This window comes from Gavia stellata, chromosome 26, assembly GCF_030936135.1.
Source record: "Gavia stellata isolate bGavSte3 chromosome 26, bGavSte3.hap2, whole genome shotgun sequence".
NCBI lineage: Eukaryota > Metazoa > Chordata > Aves > Gaviiformes > Gaviidae > Gavia > Gavia stellata.
The window spans coordinates 238,254-257,059 of NC_082619.1; the positions used below are offsets into that span (position 1 = coordinate 238,254).

The 18,806-nt window shown below is 52.1% G+C and overlaps 1 protein-coding gene across 2 annotated transcripts; it reads right to left on the reverse strand.

Annotated features, from left to right (window-relative positions):
- Positions 1–154: 154 nt before the first annotated feature.
- Positions 155–15,664, reverse strand: HYOU1 (hypoxia up-regulated 1). 2 transcript variants are annotated; one of them, XM_059829627.1, is made up of 24 exons: positions 15,601–15,664; positions 15,181–15,274; positions 13,845–13,923; positions 13,402–13,556; positions 13,220–13,296; positions 12,077–12,258; positions 11,362–11,477; positions 10,408–10,591; positions 9,831–9,965; positions 8,845–8,927; positions 8,612–8,744; positions 8,094–8,281; positions 7,688–7,826; positions 7,515–7,575; positions 6,674–6,756; positions 5,875–6,063; positions 5,514–5,713; positions 5,273–5,360; positions 4,529–4,651; positions 4,032–4,165; positions 3,432–3,516; positions 2,702–2,954; positions 1,749–1,832; positions 155–1,205 (listed from the first exon to the last, which is right to left on the reverse strand). In XM_059829627.1, the coding sequence occupies exons 1-24, from the start codon at positions 15,662–15,664 to the stop codon at positions 1,144–1,146; spliced, it is 2,991 nt and encodes a 996-aa protein (XP_059685610.1). In that variant the 3' UTR covers positions 155–1,143. The 2 variants fall into 2 exon arrangements, with proteins under 2 accessions (XP_059685610.1, XP_059685611.1); XM_059829628.1 differs by lacking the exons at positions 15,181–15,274; positions 15,601–15,664 and adding an exon at positions 14,117–14,133.
- Positions 15,665–18,806: the final 3,142 nt, after the last annotated feature.

Genomic DNA, 18,806 nt, shown 5'->3' on the forward strand with positions numbered 1-18,806 from the left:
CCCCGCGCGGAAGCCCCGCCCCGGCCCGCCCGCCCCGCGGCCCCGTTCCGGCGCCGAGCACAGACCCTGGCTGCAGCCGCGCCCTTGGGTGACCTTTCCGCGCCTCCCGCAAGAAGCAAAGCCCTTTTTAAGAGACTGGCAGGAAGTGTAATTTTTATTTTTGGTTGGAGAGGCCAAAATGGAGAACAACATCAGATGCACATTCACAGGTGTCCGCGTGAGTCGATCAGAGGCTCCACTCGTGTACTGCAACAGCACGAGCGTCCCGAGGAGCCCAGAGGCTGCGGCCAAGGGCAGGGAGGTTCACAATGAAGCCACTCCGAGTGCACGAGAGAGGGAGGAAGGAGGACAGTTATGATGAACTCTGCCAGTTTTGGTTTTGCCTAACCCTGCGCCTCCTCTCTGATCCGTTACCAGCTGTCACTCTGACTACAAGATACACCAACACCTTTCCTCTCCCAGTCTCCTTTGCGCTCCGTGTTGCCATTTCTGAGCTTTTTATTTTATAGTAAATGATTAACAGAATCTTTTTGTCACGGTTTTCAGACTCTGCTACAGAGCACGGATAGGGATGGTCTTAACAACAGTCTGTGGAAAACAGACACTTCCTTATCTCGCAGCACGGACCATCCACCTCCCCAATTCTGTTCCACCATCCCGTGAATCCAAATGAGAACACACCTCCCCTCAGCTGAAATCAAACCGTATCTTTAAGCTAGGGCCTCATATGCATAGACAACACCATGTCAGCTACATATGCTTCTGCATTAATCCCATTTGTCTTCACCAGAGGAGGTGTGGCACAGAGTTTATGTTCCAAGGTACTTCCTAAAGCTTAAGAATGTTTCTTTACTGCTTTCTCTCCACAGAAGAGTCACTTCGGTGACTTCCATACTGAAACTGAGACAATTCTCGGTGGGCACACTGCCACCTTTAAACACGTAAGAAAACAAAAAACCAATTCACTAAGTTAGTAGCGGCAAAATCCCCAGAAAGAAAAAATAAAATTTACATCTCTATCCCATTTTGTTGTCAGACTGTTTGTTGTGTTCTGTTTACATCATGACTAACCAGCTCCATTATAAAAACAAGAAAGTAACCATGAAATAAATAGATGTTGACACTAGTGGGATTTCAGGGGTGTTATAATTCATCGTTTTTCCTGCTTTCTCCTCCAGCTTGTGTCTTCTTCTCTTTCTTGGACCCTGTGTAATGAAGTAAACTCAGTTACACACTGTAACAGTTTTTACAGCATACAAAGCAGCTCTGGAAGTCCCTGCCATTCATTAAGTATTCCACCAAACTCTCAGTCTATGGTACAGAAGTCAGGGGAATGCTTTGAGGACTGACACTCAGCTCCACAGAGCTGAAGACATTACTGCCCTCCATCTGTTGAGCATTGCTGTCCTCACAACAGGACTGGCAGAATACACACACCTGCACATCAGCTCTTTAACAAAGACAGGCTTACAGCTACGGGACTGGCTATAAACTGCAGTGACCAAGGCACAAAGCAGCTGCCGAGGCAGGAGGCAGCGGTACACTGTAACTTCACACTCAACAACGAAACGTAGGAACAGCGAGGAACCAAAATCTGTGTCTTCCTCTTCGCACAACTAACAATCGCTTCACCTTTGGGGGTTCTACCGTCTTACTACCTCCTACAGCTAAAGAGATGGAAAGAAGCACACAGACAGCTTGTACTTGTAGCTACCAAGTTCCAGACCATTAGTCAAACATTTACCCACCAGAGTCTGATCCAGGCTCATCATCTGTTGCTACTTTCTCAGCTGTAGGAGGTTCCTTGGCTGGATCGATATCCTCAGGTTTGTCTATGTTTAAAGCAGAAAGAAACAGCACAGAAGTTAAGGGAGAATACATGGGATATCAGGTGCAGGGAGACTGGGTGACTAGTGGTGAGGTTTACAAACAAGCCAGCTGTGGTGCCTCAGCAGGACTGTAGTAATTCACTCTCACAGTGGATCTCTGTAACACTCAGAGAAGCATCACAGAACTGCTCCTTTTTTCTCACTGCCTCTGTGTGCCAGGCTTTATGTCTCTACAAGCCCTGGAGATTCACTGGTTGCACAGGCAAGTCACCTTTGAAGCTGCGACTATAAGCAGGGTCTCTTATGCAGGCCAGAGGAACCGGCAGGGAACTCTGTTGACAAACAGCAGTCTAGATTTAAAAGGACCAGGGCACTCAGGACCTGAGGATCTTGAAAAGTTCAGAAAACTGTAAGTCTTAGTGCCCCAAGAGATTTTAATTTTTTTTTAATGGGGTCCATCTAAGGCACAAACCTCTCTCATTAACAGCTCATTCCGCTCCTTGATATAGGACACAACCTTGAAAACTTGCTCTGGACACCCAGAATGGAATTGATGGCTTATAAGGCAGCCAGCCAACCAGACAGATACCGAGTTAACCATCCTAGGAACATTATATATACTTTCTGTTCCTTCACAGGAAAACGCAAAAAAAACAAAACCACAAAACACAAATGGTGGGTGGAAAAGGACACTGCCCTACCTGGATTTTCCCAGCTGTCTTTGAAAACTAAGAGGAGAATCATTTGTTCCTAGAGTTAACAATTGTCTTCACTTATTTAGCTCCCTTTCACTCAAGGCAGAGAGATACGAGCATGCTACATGTGGTAATTATAACTAGGAGTTATATACCCACTCCCCACCCGCTCCTTACCTTCTTGTTTCCCCTCCGTGGGAGGGATAGTGTTCTCAGTCTCAGAAGTTGCTGTAGCATTCTTGCCTGAATTGGTTTTTGCAGTGGTGTTCTCCTTTTTGGGTTTGGGTTTTGCAAACTTGGCCTTATTCAGAAGATACTGCACTTCCCTGTCCAGGGCTGCTATCTTGAGCTCTATATCTTTGGACAGCAGGATGGGTTTCTCAGTAGGAGAGAGCTTGTTCTGTTCAGCCAGTGTCTCATTTTTCCAAGTCTGTGGGATGGGAGGGAAAAGGTGCTTTTCAGATGCTTTTTGCACTGTACATCACAGTATCTCAAAGTCACCACTCCTGGGCCTTCTAATTTACTCAGGATAATGCTGCTCCCTGCTACATTTCCACCAGCTTCTTAGTTACCCAGATGTAGGACAAAACGAAGAAACAGAACCCTCAAAGCCCAGCATCTGCTTTTAAAAACGGCAGCCAGATTACTGGGCTACACCACCGCTCCTGGAGACAACTGTCCACATGCAATGCGAGAACTATTATCCCCCCAAAGCAGTCTGGGGTCAAGCTGGGCATTAGAAAACACCGAAACACAGAAGAGGTTTGCTGGTGGCATGGAAACAAGACATGCACACTCTATTCCATAACCTTGACTGAAAGCACATCACCTATTACTTCAGGCAGGAAACACAACCCAAACAACTGCCACCCCCACCCTCCCCCAGAATCATTCAATTCTTTATTACCGTTGTTTCATTGATGGCCTTTTCCAGTGTACTCAGTTCCACTTCTGTGAATATCTGGTCAGACTCTGGAATCATTCGGGCTCCCCTTAAAGATAAGAAGAAAGTTCATTTCTGTTAAACCAAAAGAGACTGTACCTTGGCAACTCAGTGTTTACAGCTCCAGTAATCATAATAACTATCCACTGCATATATCAACCAATTAGTACGTTTTACATTTAGGTCTCTTGCATCTGCTGGAAACTGAGTTCTAAAATCAATCTCTGGATGCTAAGAATGAAATACAGAGCCAGCAAATGCAGCTATCACGACATTAGAAAAACAGAGATGATAGAAAAAACTGAGGCCGCACGACCAAGAGGGAAAAATCCACTTGCAAATGGCACGTACAGTATTGGACACTTCTTGCCCCCCATTTTAAACACAGCTTGCATGCTTCTGTTAATGGTTTCTGGAGAACTGAGCACTAGTAAGCAGGGCTTTGGTCTTCTTTTCTCAAGAAGGCCTAGTGACTTCCAGACCACATTCCATCTGGTCATGTTCTGTTGGCATCCTCTTATGTTATCAGCTGCACAACTCTCCTTCCCAACAGCTTGCTCTTACTTGAGAAAGATGGTTGAGTGGTTGAGCAGACTTTCCAGGGCAGCCAGGCGTTCTGGCCACTTTCTCCTTTCCTCGACACGGAAGAAGAGGTTCCTACAAAGCTTTTTCAGCTCCGAAAGCTTGTCTTTCAGCTCCTGCAAATGGGGGAGAGGGGAAAGGAGACAACTAGTTTGTTCACCGTCTAACATAGTAAACCTTCAGAAGTTAAAATGGCAGCTTTTGTCGTTCTCTCTATCAAATATACTGTTTCAGTACAGTAAAAAGAGCCACGTGACTAAGCTTTACGTGGAATCAACAGGTTACTGCTGAAGCTGTTGAAGATGCACCCACAGCTAGAAGAACTTCATATTTTGTTCTGTGCATAATGCATGGAGGAAGCAAGAAACTTTCAAGAACCAGATTACAAAGGATCAAGATGGATCAATACTCTGTCAGCCTGTGTGGTCATTTCCATGTCAGGGATAGGAGACTGGCATCCTGACTACACGCAGCAATACCTTAGTTGCAGCTTCATAGCCCTCCTCCTCCATCCAGCTAGAAGTCTCGCTAAGCTTTCTGGAAATTTCTTCTCTCTGCTCCTCTGTTGAGACAAACTGATACTCCTCTTGGTAAAGCTTGTCCTGAAAAGAACAAAGCAAGCACTCCCGTGAAATACTGCTGAGTGTGGAAGCATAAAACAACCCACTTGCAACTGGGCAGGACTGTGAACTCCTGGGGTGCTGCCTGCATTGGTCAGGAGATTCTCATTCAACCCTCCCAAATCTGAGCTCCTGGTCCTAGCATTACCAGGAGCATGATGGTAATACACCAGGTATACAGACGCACGTGCACACCAGGTATATGATGATAAAGCTGCAACAACCGTGATTTCACGTGTACTTAACATTATTTGCCTCTTCTGCACAACAGTTCTTGAGAAGCTGTAGCTTTTTTACAGCCTGAGTGCAATTGTTCCAAAACACACAAATAAGCGCACATAAGGGACACTGGAACCCAAAGTTTAGCATGTTAGACACGCTGAAGGGAAGCGTTCACTCTGTATCGAGGAAACCTCCCAAGTCCACATGGGCTTGGGAAGCCAAAGGGTAGCAGAAAAAGTAACAAAGATGAAAGCTGGGCTCTTCAAATCAGCTTCCCCCAGCTCAAACAACTCCCCTGCATTCAGATCAGCCAAGCTGCGTTAAGACACTTCTACCCGCTCTCCAGGAATTCTCATTTCTTTCTTTATATCTCCCTCTTACCTGGGTCTCAAAGATGAATGACTCCAAGCTGTTGGCCGATTTTTCTCTTTCCTGTTTCTCTAGATCTCTGACTGTCAAGTCTTGGAGTCTAACATACAAAGAGAACAGAAATCAAAGGTAGCAAGTGCCTTGAGATGAGCACCACATCACATACATCAGCGCTACGTGAGCTATTGCCATTCCAAAGCAATTCACTTCCTTTATCTAGAGCTTTAACCTAGCAGAGCCTTTTCAAACATACTTTTTCATCGAGCTCTTCAGTTCATCCTCCAGCAGGTCAGGCACATCGTTTACATCTAGTTCCATGGTGATCTCATGGACAAGCTTCTGCTTCTTGGGTGCTTTGATCTTCTTCTCTTCCTCCGTTTTGGTAACTGTGCTGTCACTGGAACTTTTGGACGGTTCTTCCTCTTTCGTAGTTTCTCTATTTCCTTTGGGATCCTGTGAGAGATAAAGTACATTCTCAGGGAAGGGAACAGATTTGCAGATTTTGCAACTTTTTTCCAAGGCAGGGCACTAACAGGGGAAGAAGAATTCCACTGAGGAAATGCCACTTCCCGGACACCAAAATCACAGTCCCATTCCTTCAATCCGATGCTCACCTGAGACTCTAATTTCTCATCTTCTTCCTTTTTCTGTGACTCTGCTTTTGGAGGGGCGGTTTCTGCCTGACCTGGAGACTGCTGTTTCTCTTCTCCCTGCTCTTCACCAGCATCTTCTGCACTGCTCTTCTGGTCTTGTTTCTCTCCCTGCTCTTCTTTACCTGTTTCTGTTAGGCTCTCTTCTTCTTCCTGGTCATCACAGGTGAGTAAAGGGGAAACCAAAGCAGTGTTTTTAATGTAGAAATTCCATGCAAATGTTTCACAGAACAGATAATTCTCTGCAAAAACCACATGTATGCAAAACAGCACTCACAGTGACTGCAGCCATTAGTGAGGGACCGTGCTGAACTAGAATATTAAATAAGGGTCACATCAGTGCAGGGCACGACTCTGTGACAAGGAGCCTTCATCTCACTAGAAGGAAACCTAATCACTACTGCCAGCGTAACAGCAGCTGTGCCTATACAACCCAGGAGAAAGCAAGGAGCCTGCTAGACACCTGCACAGACAACAGCCTATCCCTAGAGCACCAGGACAATTTAGAAACGAGAGACTTCCCCAGAAACAAAGTCCTGAACATTAGTCCACCACTGCTGGACTTGCCAGCAAAAGATCACAAGTTTCTTTAAATGCATGCCACATGAAACTCAAGAGGAGTATCATTTCACTTTCTGAAAATATTTTAAAACCTGACATGCTGCCAGACACCTTTAATTCTGCTCACGTGAATCGCTGTCTCTTTAGCAGTCATAGCAAGACCCAGGGGGTCCCTCCTGCTAGCAATCACCCTGGGGCTCACCTGAACCGAGTCTGTCAGGTTCTCTCCAGTCTCTGGTGTAGGGCCACCACCCCCAAACAGGCTTGAGATGGTGTTTCCAAGTTCTGTCAACGGGATACAGAAAATCCAGAATATTATGTATCCAAACGAGGAAGAAAGTCATCTTCAGCTCTCAGTTCTTCCCCTCACAACCATAATGATCACCAAGGAGCTCCCTTGGCTGTGTAGGTTAGCTAGGTACACTCCAGAAACTCATCCTTCCCTGACATCACTTTGTGGTTTTGCGTGTTCAGAGAAGCAGAGCCTCTACCTCTGCTGGAATATAACCTGAAATTTTTAACTTTGACTAAAAAGCTTCAAGCTTCAACCTGTGGCTGCATTAGCCATCCCTGCATCTCCCCTTCACCTCCAAACACACAGATTTCCAGCTCCTCTCTATAGGGAAGTCTGCATTATAAAACCTGAGCAATGCAAAGCACAGATCAGGGCATCACAACCCAGACAATGAAAAGGAAGAATGCTGTGGATGCAGGACTTCCGGTTAGGACAGACCTCCTGAAATCAGCAGCTGTGGCTGAGTAAGAAGGAAACAACTCTTATTTTTCAAGTTGCAATGCGCGCCATAGTCACCTTAGGAGCGTATGACATTTCAGAGCTCCTGGCAGCACCCAGAAGCCACTTCCAAAGGGCTTTTAGCTATTTTGGAGCTGCATATGCAGTCAGAGGCTATGGCTAACAGTTTAATTTCCATGTCCCAAAACCACGGTGCTTGCTCTGCTCAAAGCAATGATATGCTTTAGTTATCCCAGCTACTGCAGGGAAAACACAACAGTCAGTATGAATATTTAAGTTCAGCATTTACTTGTCAGCGTTGACTCCTCTTCCAGCTTGTCTTCCACCAGGGTCTCAAACACAGACTCCACCTTGGAGAGGGGAGCACAGAATTACTTTTAAGCAGGGACCATCAATACCAGAGAGAGGGACAGAACTGGAAAATGCACAGGCTGACAAACATCACAACAGGGTGGTGCTTACCCGGTCAAGACTTAGTACTCCACTCTCATCCATGTTGAAGTGAGCTTTGATGCCTTTGGATTCATAATCTGAGTGCTTCTTGAAACTGTCCCCAACTCCCTTTAGCCTCACGGTAGTGAGATTGAGAGAACCAAAAATCCTGGTAACACAGAGGCAAAAGCAGAGAGAAAACTTAACATAACAATGCTGCAGAACAGCTAACCACCTCTCACAGACACGTTTGCAGCGATGGACGGCTGCACAACCAGCACGATACGGTTTGCTAAAGCATACAACTCTGAGAACAGATCTGCAAATACGCACTGGTGGCCAGTCAGATTCATAGGCCTCCCTGCCAATAAAATTTTCCAGCCAGGCATACTGCACTGCCACGGAGCTGTCTGCTCAGACGCTTGCCTCAACTCACCGCATGTCATCCTCGTTTAGGAAAGACAGATCTCCGTAGTTGACATAGAACTCAAAGTCGTCTGTGTAGCGGTTGAAAGTGATAACTTTGCGCTGTGGATAGGGCGCCATGCGCTGGAACAAAATCCTCTTGTTATGCTTTAAACTCTTGGATTTATCATCCTCCTCAACTTCACGAGTAAACTCCACCTGCATCACAAACAGGAAATAGGACTCAGCAACTGCAAACCTCCTCTACGGCATCTTACGTCAGAGGTTTCCGCAGTGTTTGGCTGCTCTACCTCATGCAGAAGTTGGGGGATAGGCAAGTATTTCTCAACAGAAATGTTTCTATATGCCTGGCTCCTTGGATACAGCACTTCTACAGTAGGGCCGACTTTCTTCTGCTTTCATTAGATTGGCAGAAAGATCTCCGTAACTTCCTTACTCAAAGTAATCCAACAGGTCACCTGGCACATTTCTCCCAGCACAGCCCCATTTACCCATACCTTGCACAAGAGAAAGAAAGCCAAGGGTTACCTGGATAGGAAACACAGCGGCATCCCGAACAACAAATGGCTTCACCTTAAAGGCTTTGCTCAGAGCAGCTGCCTGGTAGACTGCACCCATAGCAGCAGCCTCATCGGCATTGATATTCTTGCCCAGTTCTTCTCTATGAAGTGAAAAGCAACAGATGTCAGCTCTGCAGCCACTGCTGTGAACAGCAACTTGGTCAATAGGAGACAGACTGGAAGGGGGCCCCACATACTCACTTGCCCACAGCTTTCAGCAAAACCTCCTGCACTTTGGGGACCCGTGTGGCACCGCCAACTAGAATCACCTGGTCAATTCCATCCTAGGGATTGGAAACAGTCACGTTGTCTTGAGAAAGCACTTTTGGAAAGCTAAGTTCAGGGCTTCCTTACGCTCCTTCCCCGGTCACCACACACTGATGCGGTGCTCTGAGAATACCCATGCTACATCCTGCCGTCCCAGTGCACGACAGTGCCTCATAGATCTCAGACAGGCTGACACAAGCCATGACAATGAGGAACCTGGAGTCAGGTCTGTCAAACAGGGACAACATGACCGCTGCTTCAAGTCACCTGAAACGTGGGACTTGATTCAAAATTAGACAGACTACAGTTTAATGCCAGAGGAGCCAGTGACTTGGGCAGCAAGCTGGACCAGAACAGAAGGAACCCGGGCTCTGAAGTAACTCAGTGTCTTGCATTGAATACCAGAGCCAAAAGACGCTCAAGAGCATCTTGGCACCCTGGAAAGGGAGCATTTAACAATGCAGTAAGTCTCTCCAAAGGACTGCATCGTGTTTGGTCCAACTGCAGTCCACAACAGGGCTTCTAAAGGGAGCGCTCAAAGGAGAAGCCTGAACAGCAATAATTCTGTTTCCAGGCACTTTGAGATAAAACTTCAGAAGAGAGACAAGAACCAGCTTCCGAGACAAAAAAAGGTAAGATCAGTGTTTCAAACCCCCAGCCCAAGAGTAAAGTTTTTTAACAGAAAGAAACACCTTCTCCCAGTCCTTTGTTTCTGGTGCATAGCGCAGGGAGCCATGACAGACTCCCGCTTGACACCGCAGCAAGTAACCTCATTGCAGCAGCAACACCACTCTATTACAACAGCAGGCATCTGTACCTCTCAGCAGTGCTGATAACACAATCACTGATGCTTTGATCATGACACGTCAGCAGCTCCACACATAGGAACTTCAGGCTTGTTAATGCATTCCTAAACCTACCAGGTCCATCTCTGCACTGCTCAGAGCCTGCTGCACAGGTCCTGGAACTCGCTGGAACAAGTCAGAGCACAAATCCTCAAATTCTTGCCTTGACACCTTGGCCTTGAAGTCGATGTCATCTAGTAGCCCCTCAATCTGTCCGGAAAAAAAACAGCCAGAATGAAATTATTCGTGGAGCATTCTCCAAGCAAAATCTTTGCCTGACTTGCCCAGCGTGCCAAAAGATCCAGCTTTATTAACCTGCCTAGGACCTGACCACACTCCTCTGAACCCTGCCATCGCTAAGGTGACAAGAGGATGGAATGTGGATGTAACAGACAGCTTCTCTCAGTGAAAGTTTATTTACCAAACTTCACACGACTAACTCTCATCCAATTCACTCAATTCAATGGCCAGTGGTACTAAGTGGGCACAAGTTGAGAGGAACCACCAATGCTGCCACCACCCCTGGAACACCAGGAGCGATGCTCTTCAGCACACCAATGCTGCAGAGGGACAGTGTTCCTACACACCTGTCCCTAACCCACCCCACCCTCAGTCCTAAAAAAGCTGGAAACCCTGCGACAGAAGGTCAGACCTGTGCCATGTGGTCAGCATTCGCGCTCAGGACAGTTTTCAGACGGTTGGCCTCCTTCAGTAGTTTGGCCATGGCCCGGGGATTCTTTCGGATGTCTTTTGAAGGGTGCTGATCATTAAAGAGTTTCGCCAAATAGTCCCGGAGACGAAGCTCCATCTCTAAACCACCAAGAGTACGGTCAAACCTGAGCAAAAGAACAAATGGGGATGTAACAACTTAAACTGAGTTGAAATACAAACAAACTTCATGTATTATTTCACAAATATGAAGAACAGCGAGTGGTCAAAAGCAGCTGCAGTACTATCAGCTGTGATTGACTGTGAAAGAACAACAGTTGTTCCAAAAATAACACATTATAATGAAACACAGAAAAGAAACGTTCACCACCACAATAGCCTTTGAGTAGGAAACTTCATTATATTTATGGTAAAGGCCTTATTGCCAAGCATGCCAAACAGCTGAGAAGCCAAAGGATAACTGTCTCAGGTCCCATGTATGTCCTTGGAAACAGCAGTATAAATGTTTTGGAGTTAAAATTGCTGGGCTGGCGATTCACAGCATCCCCCTACTTATTTGGCAAACGCACTACATTTTTTCTCCTCTCTAGAAGGATATTCTGCTTTTTCAAACTGACACGCTCCACTTCTGTGAAACTGTAGAAAATGGAATTAGGCTAAAATGACTTGTGGCTATAAAAAAAGCAAGTCTGAAGCAAATTAAGTAATACTGGTTGCCTCCTGGGCTCCTGGAAGTTCTCAGTTACCTTCTGCACAAGATGGCGACACCAGAATTATTACCAGCTGGAGCCTTCTCGCTCCACATGTTTCCCACTCTACCATCCAAATTACTGTGCTGAAGCCTTACTGCAAAATTCCACATTTAGAAGAGGCTGTGAAACAAATGGTTTCTTTCCTGAGACCTGTGGGTTTGGTGCAACTCATGTTGAATTCTTACCCAATGCCCTGGATCTGCAATTGAGGTTGGGTTCCCGAGTCCTTAGTTTTCACTGTCTGATACGTAACAATAGTACACACGGTGCTTCCTGCTCCCATGTCGTAAAACATGATATTCTGAAAAGAGAAGCTGGGACGGTGAAGCAGAAACACCTGGATATCCCCCATGAATAAGGAAAGAACCCACTGCTGTCCGAGCTTGATACAGGCCAAGACTATCCGCTCCCTAGCCTGGCTTTATACCATAATGACAGGACTCGTACTTTGATCAAACACAGGAGATGTTCAGGGTCATGCTTGACACAAGTGGACGAGACGACTTTTTTCATCCATTTCATAGATCAGAAAACAAAGCTTTGCCCTTGAAAAGTTTCTGCAACCTCAGGAAAATCAAGAATTTCAGAGTCGGTCTTCCAATATCTTAGAAAATCGCTAGTGTTATTCTCCCCAGTTGATGGGCAAGGAACAAACATAGGTTTACAAAATGGAAACTCCCAGCCACCTGCCCTCACTCCAGAAGCTTTCAGGCTTCACCACATATTCACAGAGGGTTTCATCTCTTCCTCTTGTTGGCGAGCACATGAAAACGGAGGAGACTGGTTGACTAGCAGAGTCCACTTCCTCACAATTAAGTCCTTTTGATTTTATCTGCAGCACTTTCTCCCCCACGTGCAGGCACTTGCACAGGACTCTCTGCATCTCCCAACTGCACCTACCTGTGCGGTGGCATTGATGTCTTTCCTCCTAAACACTCCATAGTTCAATGCTACAGCAGTGTTGTCATTGATCAGTTGCAGCACCTTCAAGTCGGCCATACGAGCGGCGTGCAGAACTGCTCTCCTCTCCGCCTGGTTGAAGTAGGCAGGAACAGTGATCACTGCGTCCTTGATGGGCTGCTCTGAAAAAGTTGCAGAGAACATGTTTTTCTATCAGGGTAGCCACATGCAAAGACTCATTATAATGGGATGATGGCAGCAAAGCCAGAGAATCCAAGGTAAAGGCTCATAACAGAACGCAATCCTGAAGCAGCATCAGCAGCCAGGATCATTAGGGTTGAATCTAGCTGTGTCCTGTTGAAACCAAGCAGACTTTGCAGATTCTCGCAAAGCCACGTGTCTACTGACCTTTCTTTCACACATTAGGATACTCTTAAATGCTCTGGAATGCCTTAGATTTCATCAAATATTATCCTCGGGGAGACTTACTTTATCCCTGGATTACGTTCGCTCTCCAGAGTAAAAAGTCTTTGGACTGGCTTTAGTATTACTAACCAAACAACACACAGCCTCCTAGTAATGATGCAAGGCAAACATGTCAATGAAATTCACCCAATTTTCATTACTGTGGTATTTCACTAGCAACACAGCATAGAAAATGCATGACAGTCTCTTATCTGTTAGGAAGCTTCACAACAGAGGGCAGTTTTTGCTCTTTAATTGTAGTTCAGCTCCAGCAGCAAGTCTCCATCCAGACCAGTTACAACAGACTTCAACAGAGCCACTTCCACCTTCCCCTGCAATTACCTACCAATGTGCCTCTGCTCTAGTCACACATGTGAATGAGAAAACACTTTACTCTTTCTCCAGAGATTGCCAGTAAGGCTTCTTCACTATAAGGTTGGGTGGGATCTGGGATGCCTGCCCCTAAGAAGAGGATTAAGACCCCAAACTTGCATCATATTAGAAACAAATGATGACTTGATAGCTGCTAAGTCTTGCTTACAGTCTACAGCTAAAGAAACCCAACATCCTGCTTCTAAAAATTCATGGGTTTTCAAACGCCTTCAGCCTCTATATACTCAAATCCTGTAACACACACACACACAGAGATAGTGCAAGAAACAGCTAAATCCTTCCAACCTGCAAATTCCTCAGCCAGACCACGTGAATAGTTCAGGACCATCCCCAGCATCTCCTCTGGAGAATACTGTATCGTTCTACAAAAAACAGACAGGAAAGAAAATTACAGCAACAACAGAGTCAGCTGTAGAAGCCTGGTAGCCAAGGTCCCACCCACAAGGAACCCAGAAGCAGCCACTTACTGGGACAGCTTGAAGATAACAGTCTGCCTTTTCTCATCCTTCACCAGTTCATGCTCTGGGAATCGGGACTGGTACAGCGCCACGTGGGGGTTATCGATACGCTTACCCAGCAAATCCTGAAAGTATCTGAATGCCACCTTGGGGGTCCTTATGGACTGCAGAAAGAAAAAGCACATCACCCAGCTGCATTTCTTTGGCTTTGCTGTTGTCAAACAAACATCTCCCAAGCTATATGGTGAACAGCTTTTATTATGGGAGTTAGGAGCACAAGGCTGGACACAAAGAGCCAGTACAGAAAGCCAGTAACACACTGGAGATGAGAAGTACAGGACAAGAAATAAAACTTCCTAGCTCAGACATTTATTGTGAAGGACCCAGCAGTGGGAACATCTATTCTGTGTACAGGAACTGCAGCTGGCGTGATGAGTAACAAGAACTCTTACCATTCCTAGTGCGCTATCACCAAAGAGACGCTCATTCTCCTTCAAAGAAACAGCCACGGGTGTTTTCCTTCGTGACTCCCTGTGTTAAAAGAGAGGAATAAACCAGTCAAAGCATGCGAACATTCAATACAGAGTCCCTAGCGTGGAAGGGGATTGTTTCCATTTCAGAAAGACTAAGGAAAGGTGCTTGGATCCCATCTACAGAGAGGAAGGCCAGCCTCTGTTCATCTGAAGGGCTGCAATAGCAACACTTTCCTTCAGAGCTTTCATACCTCCTGATGTTCCTCGTGACATGGGCAAACCTTTACCGAAACACGGACAGACATCTTTCAAATTCCCAGCTGAAGCTCTGGTGGGCAGATTGTTATTTTTCTTGTAGCACAAGAGATGACTCATTTCTGCTCCAATTCATGCATTAGCAGACCAAGGTGAGTATTTCACGATAACTACAAAATGGCTTAAAATTGTGCGTTAAGCTCAGTGCACGCTACCCACCTCCAAATGTCTTCAGAACACATTACAATTCTCTAACGTAAGGCTACAACAACATGGCTTGCCACGAAGAAAAAAGGCTCACAAGTAGCTTTCTGGAACGTGCTGCTTCGTACTTAGGCAAGACTTGCTTTACTTTTCCTTTCCTCCACCAGCAAGCAAAGCGAAACAGTTCCCTCATTCTATCAACAACTGGCAAGTTTCAGGGAGCTGGGTGAAAAATCCATTTATTCTCTCTCAGTCTAGACTCCCACAAAACAAGGAAGTTCCTGACTGTACATCCTCTCCCAACAAGAGGTTTTTGATCGGTGTCTTGGGAATGGGCTGCAGCAACAGCAACCAAGTGAAAGAAGAGCTTTATTGGCTTCACAAACAAGTACGGGTTCTGAACAGCTGCAGCAAAACAAACCCGCCTCTAGGTTCCTTTATGGAAAGCTGAGAACCAGGTTTCTTAACTGGAGAGGCAAGAACATGATACTATGCCCCTTCGCATTTGAACCACAACACATCCTTAACCACACAAGCTTTTGGTTGCTTGCTTAAAAGGCCCTCAAAGCACAACCAAGCACCCCTAAGGTAAGGTTAAAAACTAAACTGCTGTTCTGAATGATGCCCAATAGCTGCTCACCTGTAGCAGGAAGCAAATCAGAAAATCCTGAATTCGAGGATGGGTGCCCTCCCCTCACAACAGAGGAAGAGCGTTAATTGAAACCTCGTTACCCTAAATCATTGCCTCCTTACAGCGTTTACCGTGATGTTTCAAACCCCAGTAAAGCAGACAAAAACCTCCCACGTTACATCTTCGGTATCAGCACTGGAATAGGCTTAAAGAACAGCTGCTTACTTGTTCAGGACGATCTCCATCGGCACCCCGGGTTTCACAATGGCGATCTTCATCGATTCACTGCCCACGTCCACCGACATCACCGCCACAGGCTCTGCAGCACAGGAAGAAATAAAAAACACTTCCAGTAACAACCTACACTGCAAGAGACCAAACGTTTTCGCGCTACCGAGTACCTGGGACAACGAATAACGCCGGACGGGCCGCCGGGAGGGAAGGGCGGTGGGACGGTGCGGAAGCACCGAGGGGCAGCCGGCAGCTCCGAGAGAACACGGCAGCTCCAGCCGCTCACCACCCCGCGCCCTCCCCAGTAAGCCCACCCTCGGCCGACCTCACCCGCGAGCACCGCGCCCCAGGCGGGAGAAGACCCAGGAGCCCCGCCACCACCCCGAGCCGTCGGCGGCCCCGCACCGCGCGCACCTGCACCGGGCAGGCGGCAGAAGACGAGCAGCCAGACCAGTGCCCAGCCGGGCACCCGCGCCATCCTCGCCGCCGTCCCGGCCCGTTCCGTCCCGGCCCGTTCCGTCCCGGCCCGCCGGCAGGTGCTGCGGCGGCGGCTCCGGCGTCTCGCGCAACCCCCGGGCCGGACGCGGCGCGAGCTCATTGGCGCGGACGCGAGCGCCGGGCCCCCGCGCGCCAATCCCGGCAAACCGCGCGCCCCCATTGGGCCACGTCGGAGGAAGCCGGAAGCAGGCACGACGGGAGCTTCGGCCCCATTGGTCGAGGGTGCCGGGGAGGGGCAAAGGGGGAGGGAGAGGCATGCGTGGTGGCGTCATACGCACGCGTGCGCGCGACACTGCACGGCAACAGAGCCACGTGCGGCCCGCCTGTTTCGAGCGCGCGCCCCCTGACGACTGAGAGGCCACGCCTCTGCCCCGAGCCACGCCTCTGCCCCGAGCCACGCCCCGCCCATGCCCCGAGCCCCGTCCCGCCCCTGCCCCGAGCCCCTCCCCTACTCTGAGCCCCGTTCCGCCCCTGCCCCGAGCCCCGCCTCTGCCACGAGCCCCGCCCCTGCACCGAGCCACGCCTCTGCCTCGAGCCCCGCCTCTGCCACGAGCCCCGCCTCTTCCCCGACCCTCGTCCCGCCCCTGCGCCGAGCCCGTCCCCTGCTCAGAGCCCTGTCCCGCCCCTGCCACGAGCCCCGCCTCTGCCCCGAGCCACGCCTCTGCCCCTAGACCCGTCCCGCCCATGCCCCGAGCCACGCCTGTGGCCCGAGACCCGTCCCGCCCCTGCCCCGAGCCCCGCCTCTGTCCGGAGCCTCGAGATCCGCCTCTTCCCCGAGCCCCGCCTCTGCTCTAAGCCCCGCCCCTATTCCGAGCCCCGCCTCCGCCCTGAGCACTGTCCCGCCCCTGCCCGAGCTCCGCCCCTGCACCGAGCCACGCCTCTTCCCCGAGGCCCGTCCCGCCCCTGCCCCGAGCCCCGCCCCTGTGCCGAGCCCGGCCCCCGCTCCGAGCCCCGCCTCTTCACCGAGCCCCATCCCGCCACTGCCCCGAGCCCCGCCACTGCTCAGCGCCCTGTCCAACCCCTGCCACGAGCCCCGCCTCTGCCCCGAGACATGCCCCTGCGCCGAGACCCGCCTCTGTCCGGAGCCGCAAGCCCCGCCCCCTCCCCGAGCCCCGCCTCTGCCCCAAGACCGGTCCCGCCCCTCTTCCGAGCCCCGCCCCTACTCTGAGCCCCGCCCCTTCCCCGAGTCCATTCCCGCCCCTACCCCGAGCCACGCCTCTGCCCCGAGCCCCGCCCCTGCGCCGAGCCCCGTCCCGCCCCTGCCGGGAGTCCCGCCACTACTCCGAGCTCCGCCTCTGCCCCGAGCCCCGCCTCTGCCCGGAACCCCGTCCCGCCCGTGCCCCGAGCCCCGCCTCTGCCACGAGCCCCGCCCCTGCCCCGAGCCCCTCCCCACTCCGAGACCCGCCCCTGCTCGGTGCCCCGTCTCTGCCCCGAGCCCCGTTCCGCCCCTGCCGCGAGCACCGCCTCTGCCCCGAGCACCGTCCCGCCCCTGCTCCAAGCCCCGCCCCTGCGCTTAGCTCCGCCCCTGCCCCAGCCCCGCCTCTGCTCTAAGCCCCGCCCCTGCGCCGAACCCCGCCTCTGTCCGGAGCCGCAAGCCCCGCCTCTGCCCCGAGCCCCATCCCGCCCCTATCACGAGCCACGCCTCCGCCCCGAGCACCGTCCCCCCCATGCTCCGAGCCCCGCCTCTGCCCCGAGCCCCGTCCTGCCCCCTCCCCGAGCCCCGCCTCTGCCCAGAGCCCCGTCCCGCCCCTGCTCCAAGCCCCGCCCCTGCGGCGAGCCCCGCCCCTGCCGCGAGCCCCGTCCCGCCCCTGCCCCGAGCCCCGCCCCTGCCCCGAGCCCCGCCCATACCCCGCGCCCCGTCCCGCCCCTGTCCTGAGCCCCGCCCCTGCCCTGAGCCCCGCCTCTGTCCGGAGCCGCGAGCTCCGCCTCTGCCCCGAGCTCCGTCCCGCCCCCGCCACGACCCCCGCCTCTGCCGCGAGCCCCGCCTCCGCCCTGAGCACTGTCCCGCCCCTGCCCGAGCTCCGCCCCTGCCCCGAGCTCCGCCCCTGCCCCAAGCCCCATCCCGCCTCTGCCCCGAGCCCCGCCTCTGCCCCGAGCCCCGTCCCGCCCCCTCCCCGAGCCCCGCCCCTCCCCCGAGCCCCGCCCCTGCCCTGAGCTCCGCCTCTTCCACGAGCCCCGCCCCTGCGCCGAGCCCTTCCCCACTCCAAGCCCCGCCCCTGGCCGGTGCCCCGCCTCTGCCCCGAGCCCCACCCCGCCCCCACCGCGAGCCCCGCCTCTGCCCCGAGCCCCGTCCCGCCCCCTCCCCGAGCCCCGCCCCCGCCCCGAGCCCCGCCTCTGCCCCGAGCCCCGCCCCTGCTCCAAGCCCCGCCCCTACTCTGAGCCCCGCCTCTGCCCCGAGGCCCATCCCGCCCCTGCCCCGAGCCACGCCTCTGCCCCGAGCCCCGCCCCTGCCCCGAGCCCCTCCCCACTCCGAGACCCGCCCCTACTCGGTGCCCCGTCTCTGCCCCGAGCCCCGTTCCGCCCCTGCCGCGAGCACCGCCTCTGCCCCGAGCGCCGTCCCACCCCTGCTCCAAGCCCCGCCCCTGCGCCGAGCCCCGCCCCTGCCCCGAGCCCCATCCCGCCCCCTCCCCGAGCCCCGCCTCTGCCCAGAGCCCCGCCCCGCCCCTGCTCCAAGCCCCGCCCCTGCGCCGAGCCCCGCCCCTGCCCCGAGCCCCATCCCGCCCCCTTCCCGCGCCCCGCCCCTGCCCTGAGCTCCGCCTCTTCCACGAGCCCCGCCCCTGCGCCGAGCCCCTCCCCACTCCAAGCCCCGCCTCTGGCCGGTGCCCCGCCTCTGCCCCGAGCCCCGCCCCGCCCCCGAGCCCCGCCCCTGCCCTGAGCTCCGCCTCTTCCACGAGCCCCGCCCCTGCACCGAGCCCTTCCCCACTCCAAGCCCCGCCTCTGGCCGGTGCCCCGCCTCTGCCCCGAGCCCCGCCCCTCCCCCGAGCCCCGCCCCTGCCCTGAGCTCCGCCTCTTCCACGAGCCCCGCCCCTGCACCGAGCCCTTCCCCACTCCAAGCCCCGCCCCTGGCCGGTGCCCCGCCTCTGCCCCGAGCCCCACCCCGCCCCCTCCCCGAGCCCCGCCTC

Coding starts and splice junctions, on each gene's coding strand:
- HYOU1 (XM_059829627.1), bottom strand. CDS start 15,664: ATGGCGCGGGTGCCCGGCTGGGCACTGGTCTGGCTGCTCGTCTTCTGC. Junction 13,297..13,401: donor GTTATCTTCAAGCTGTCCCA/GTAAGTGGCTGC, acceptor TGTTTTTTGTAG/AACGATACAGTATTCTCCAG. Junction 5,714..5,874: donor ATGAGAAATTAGAGTCTCAG/GTGAGCATCGGA, acceptor TATCTCTCACAG/GATCCCAAAGGAAATAGAGA.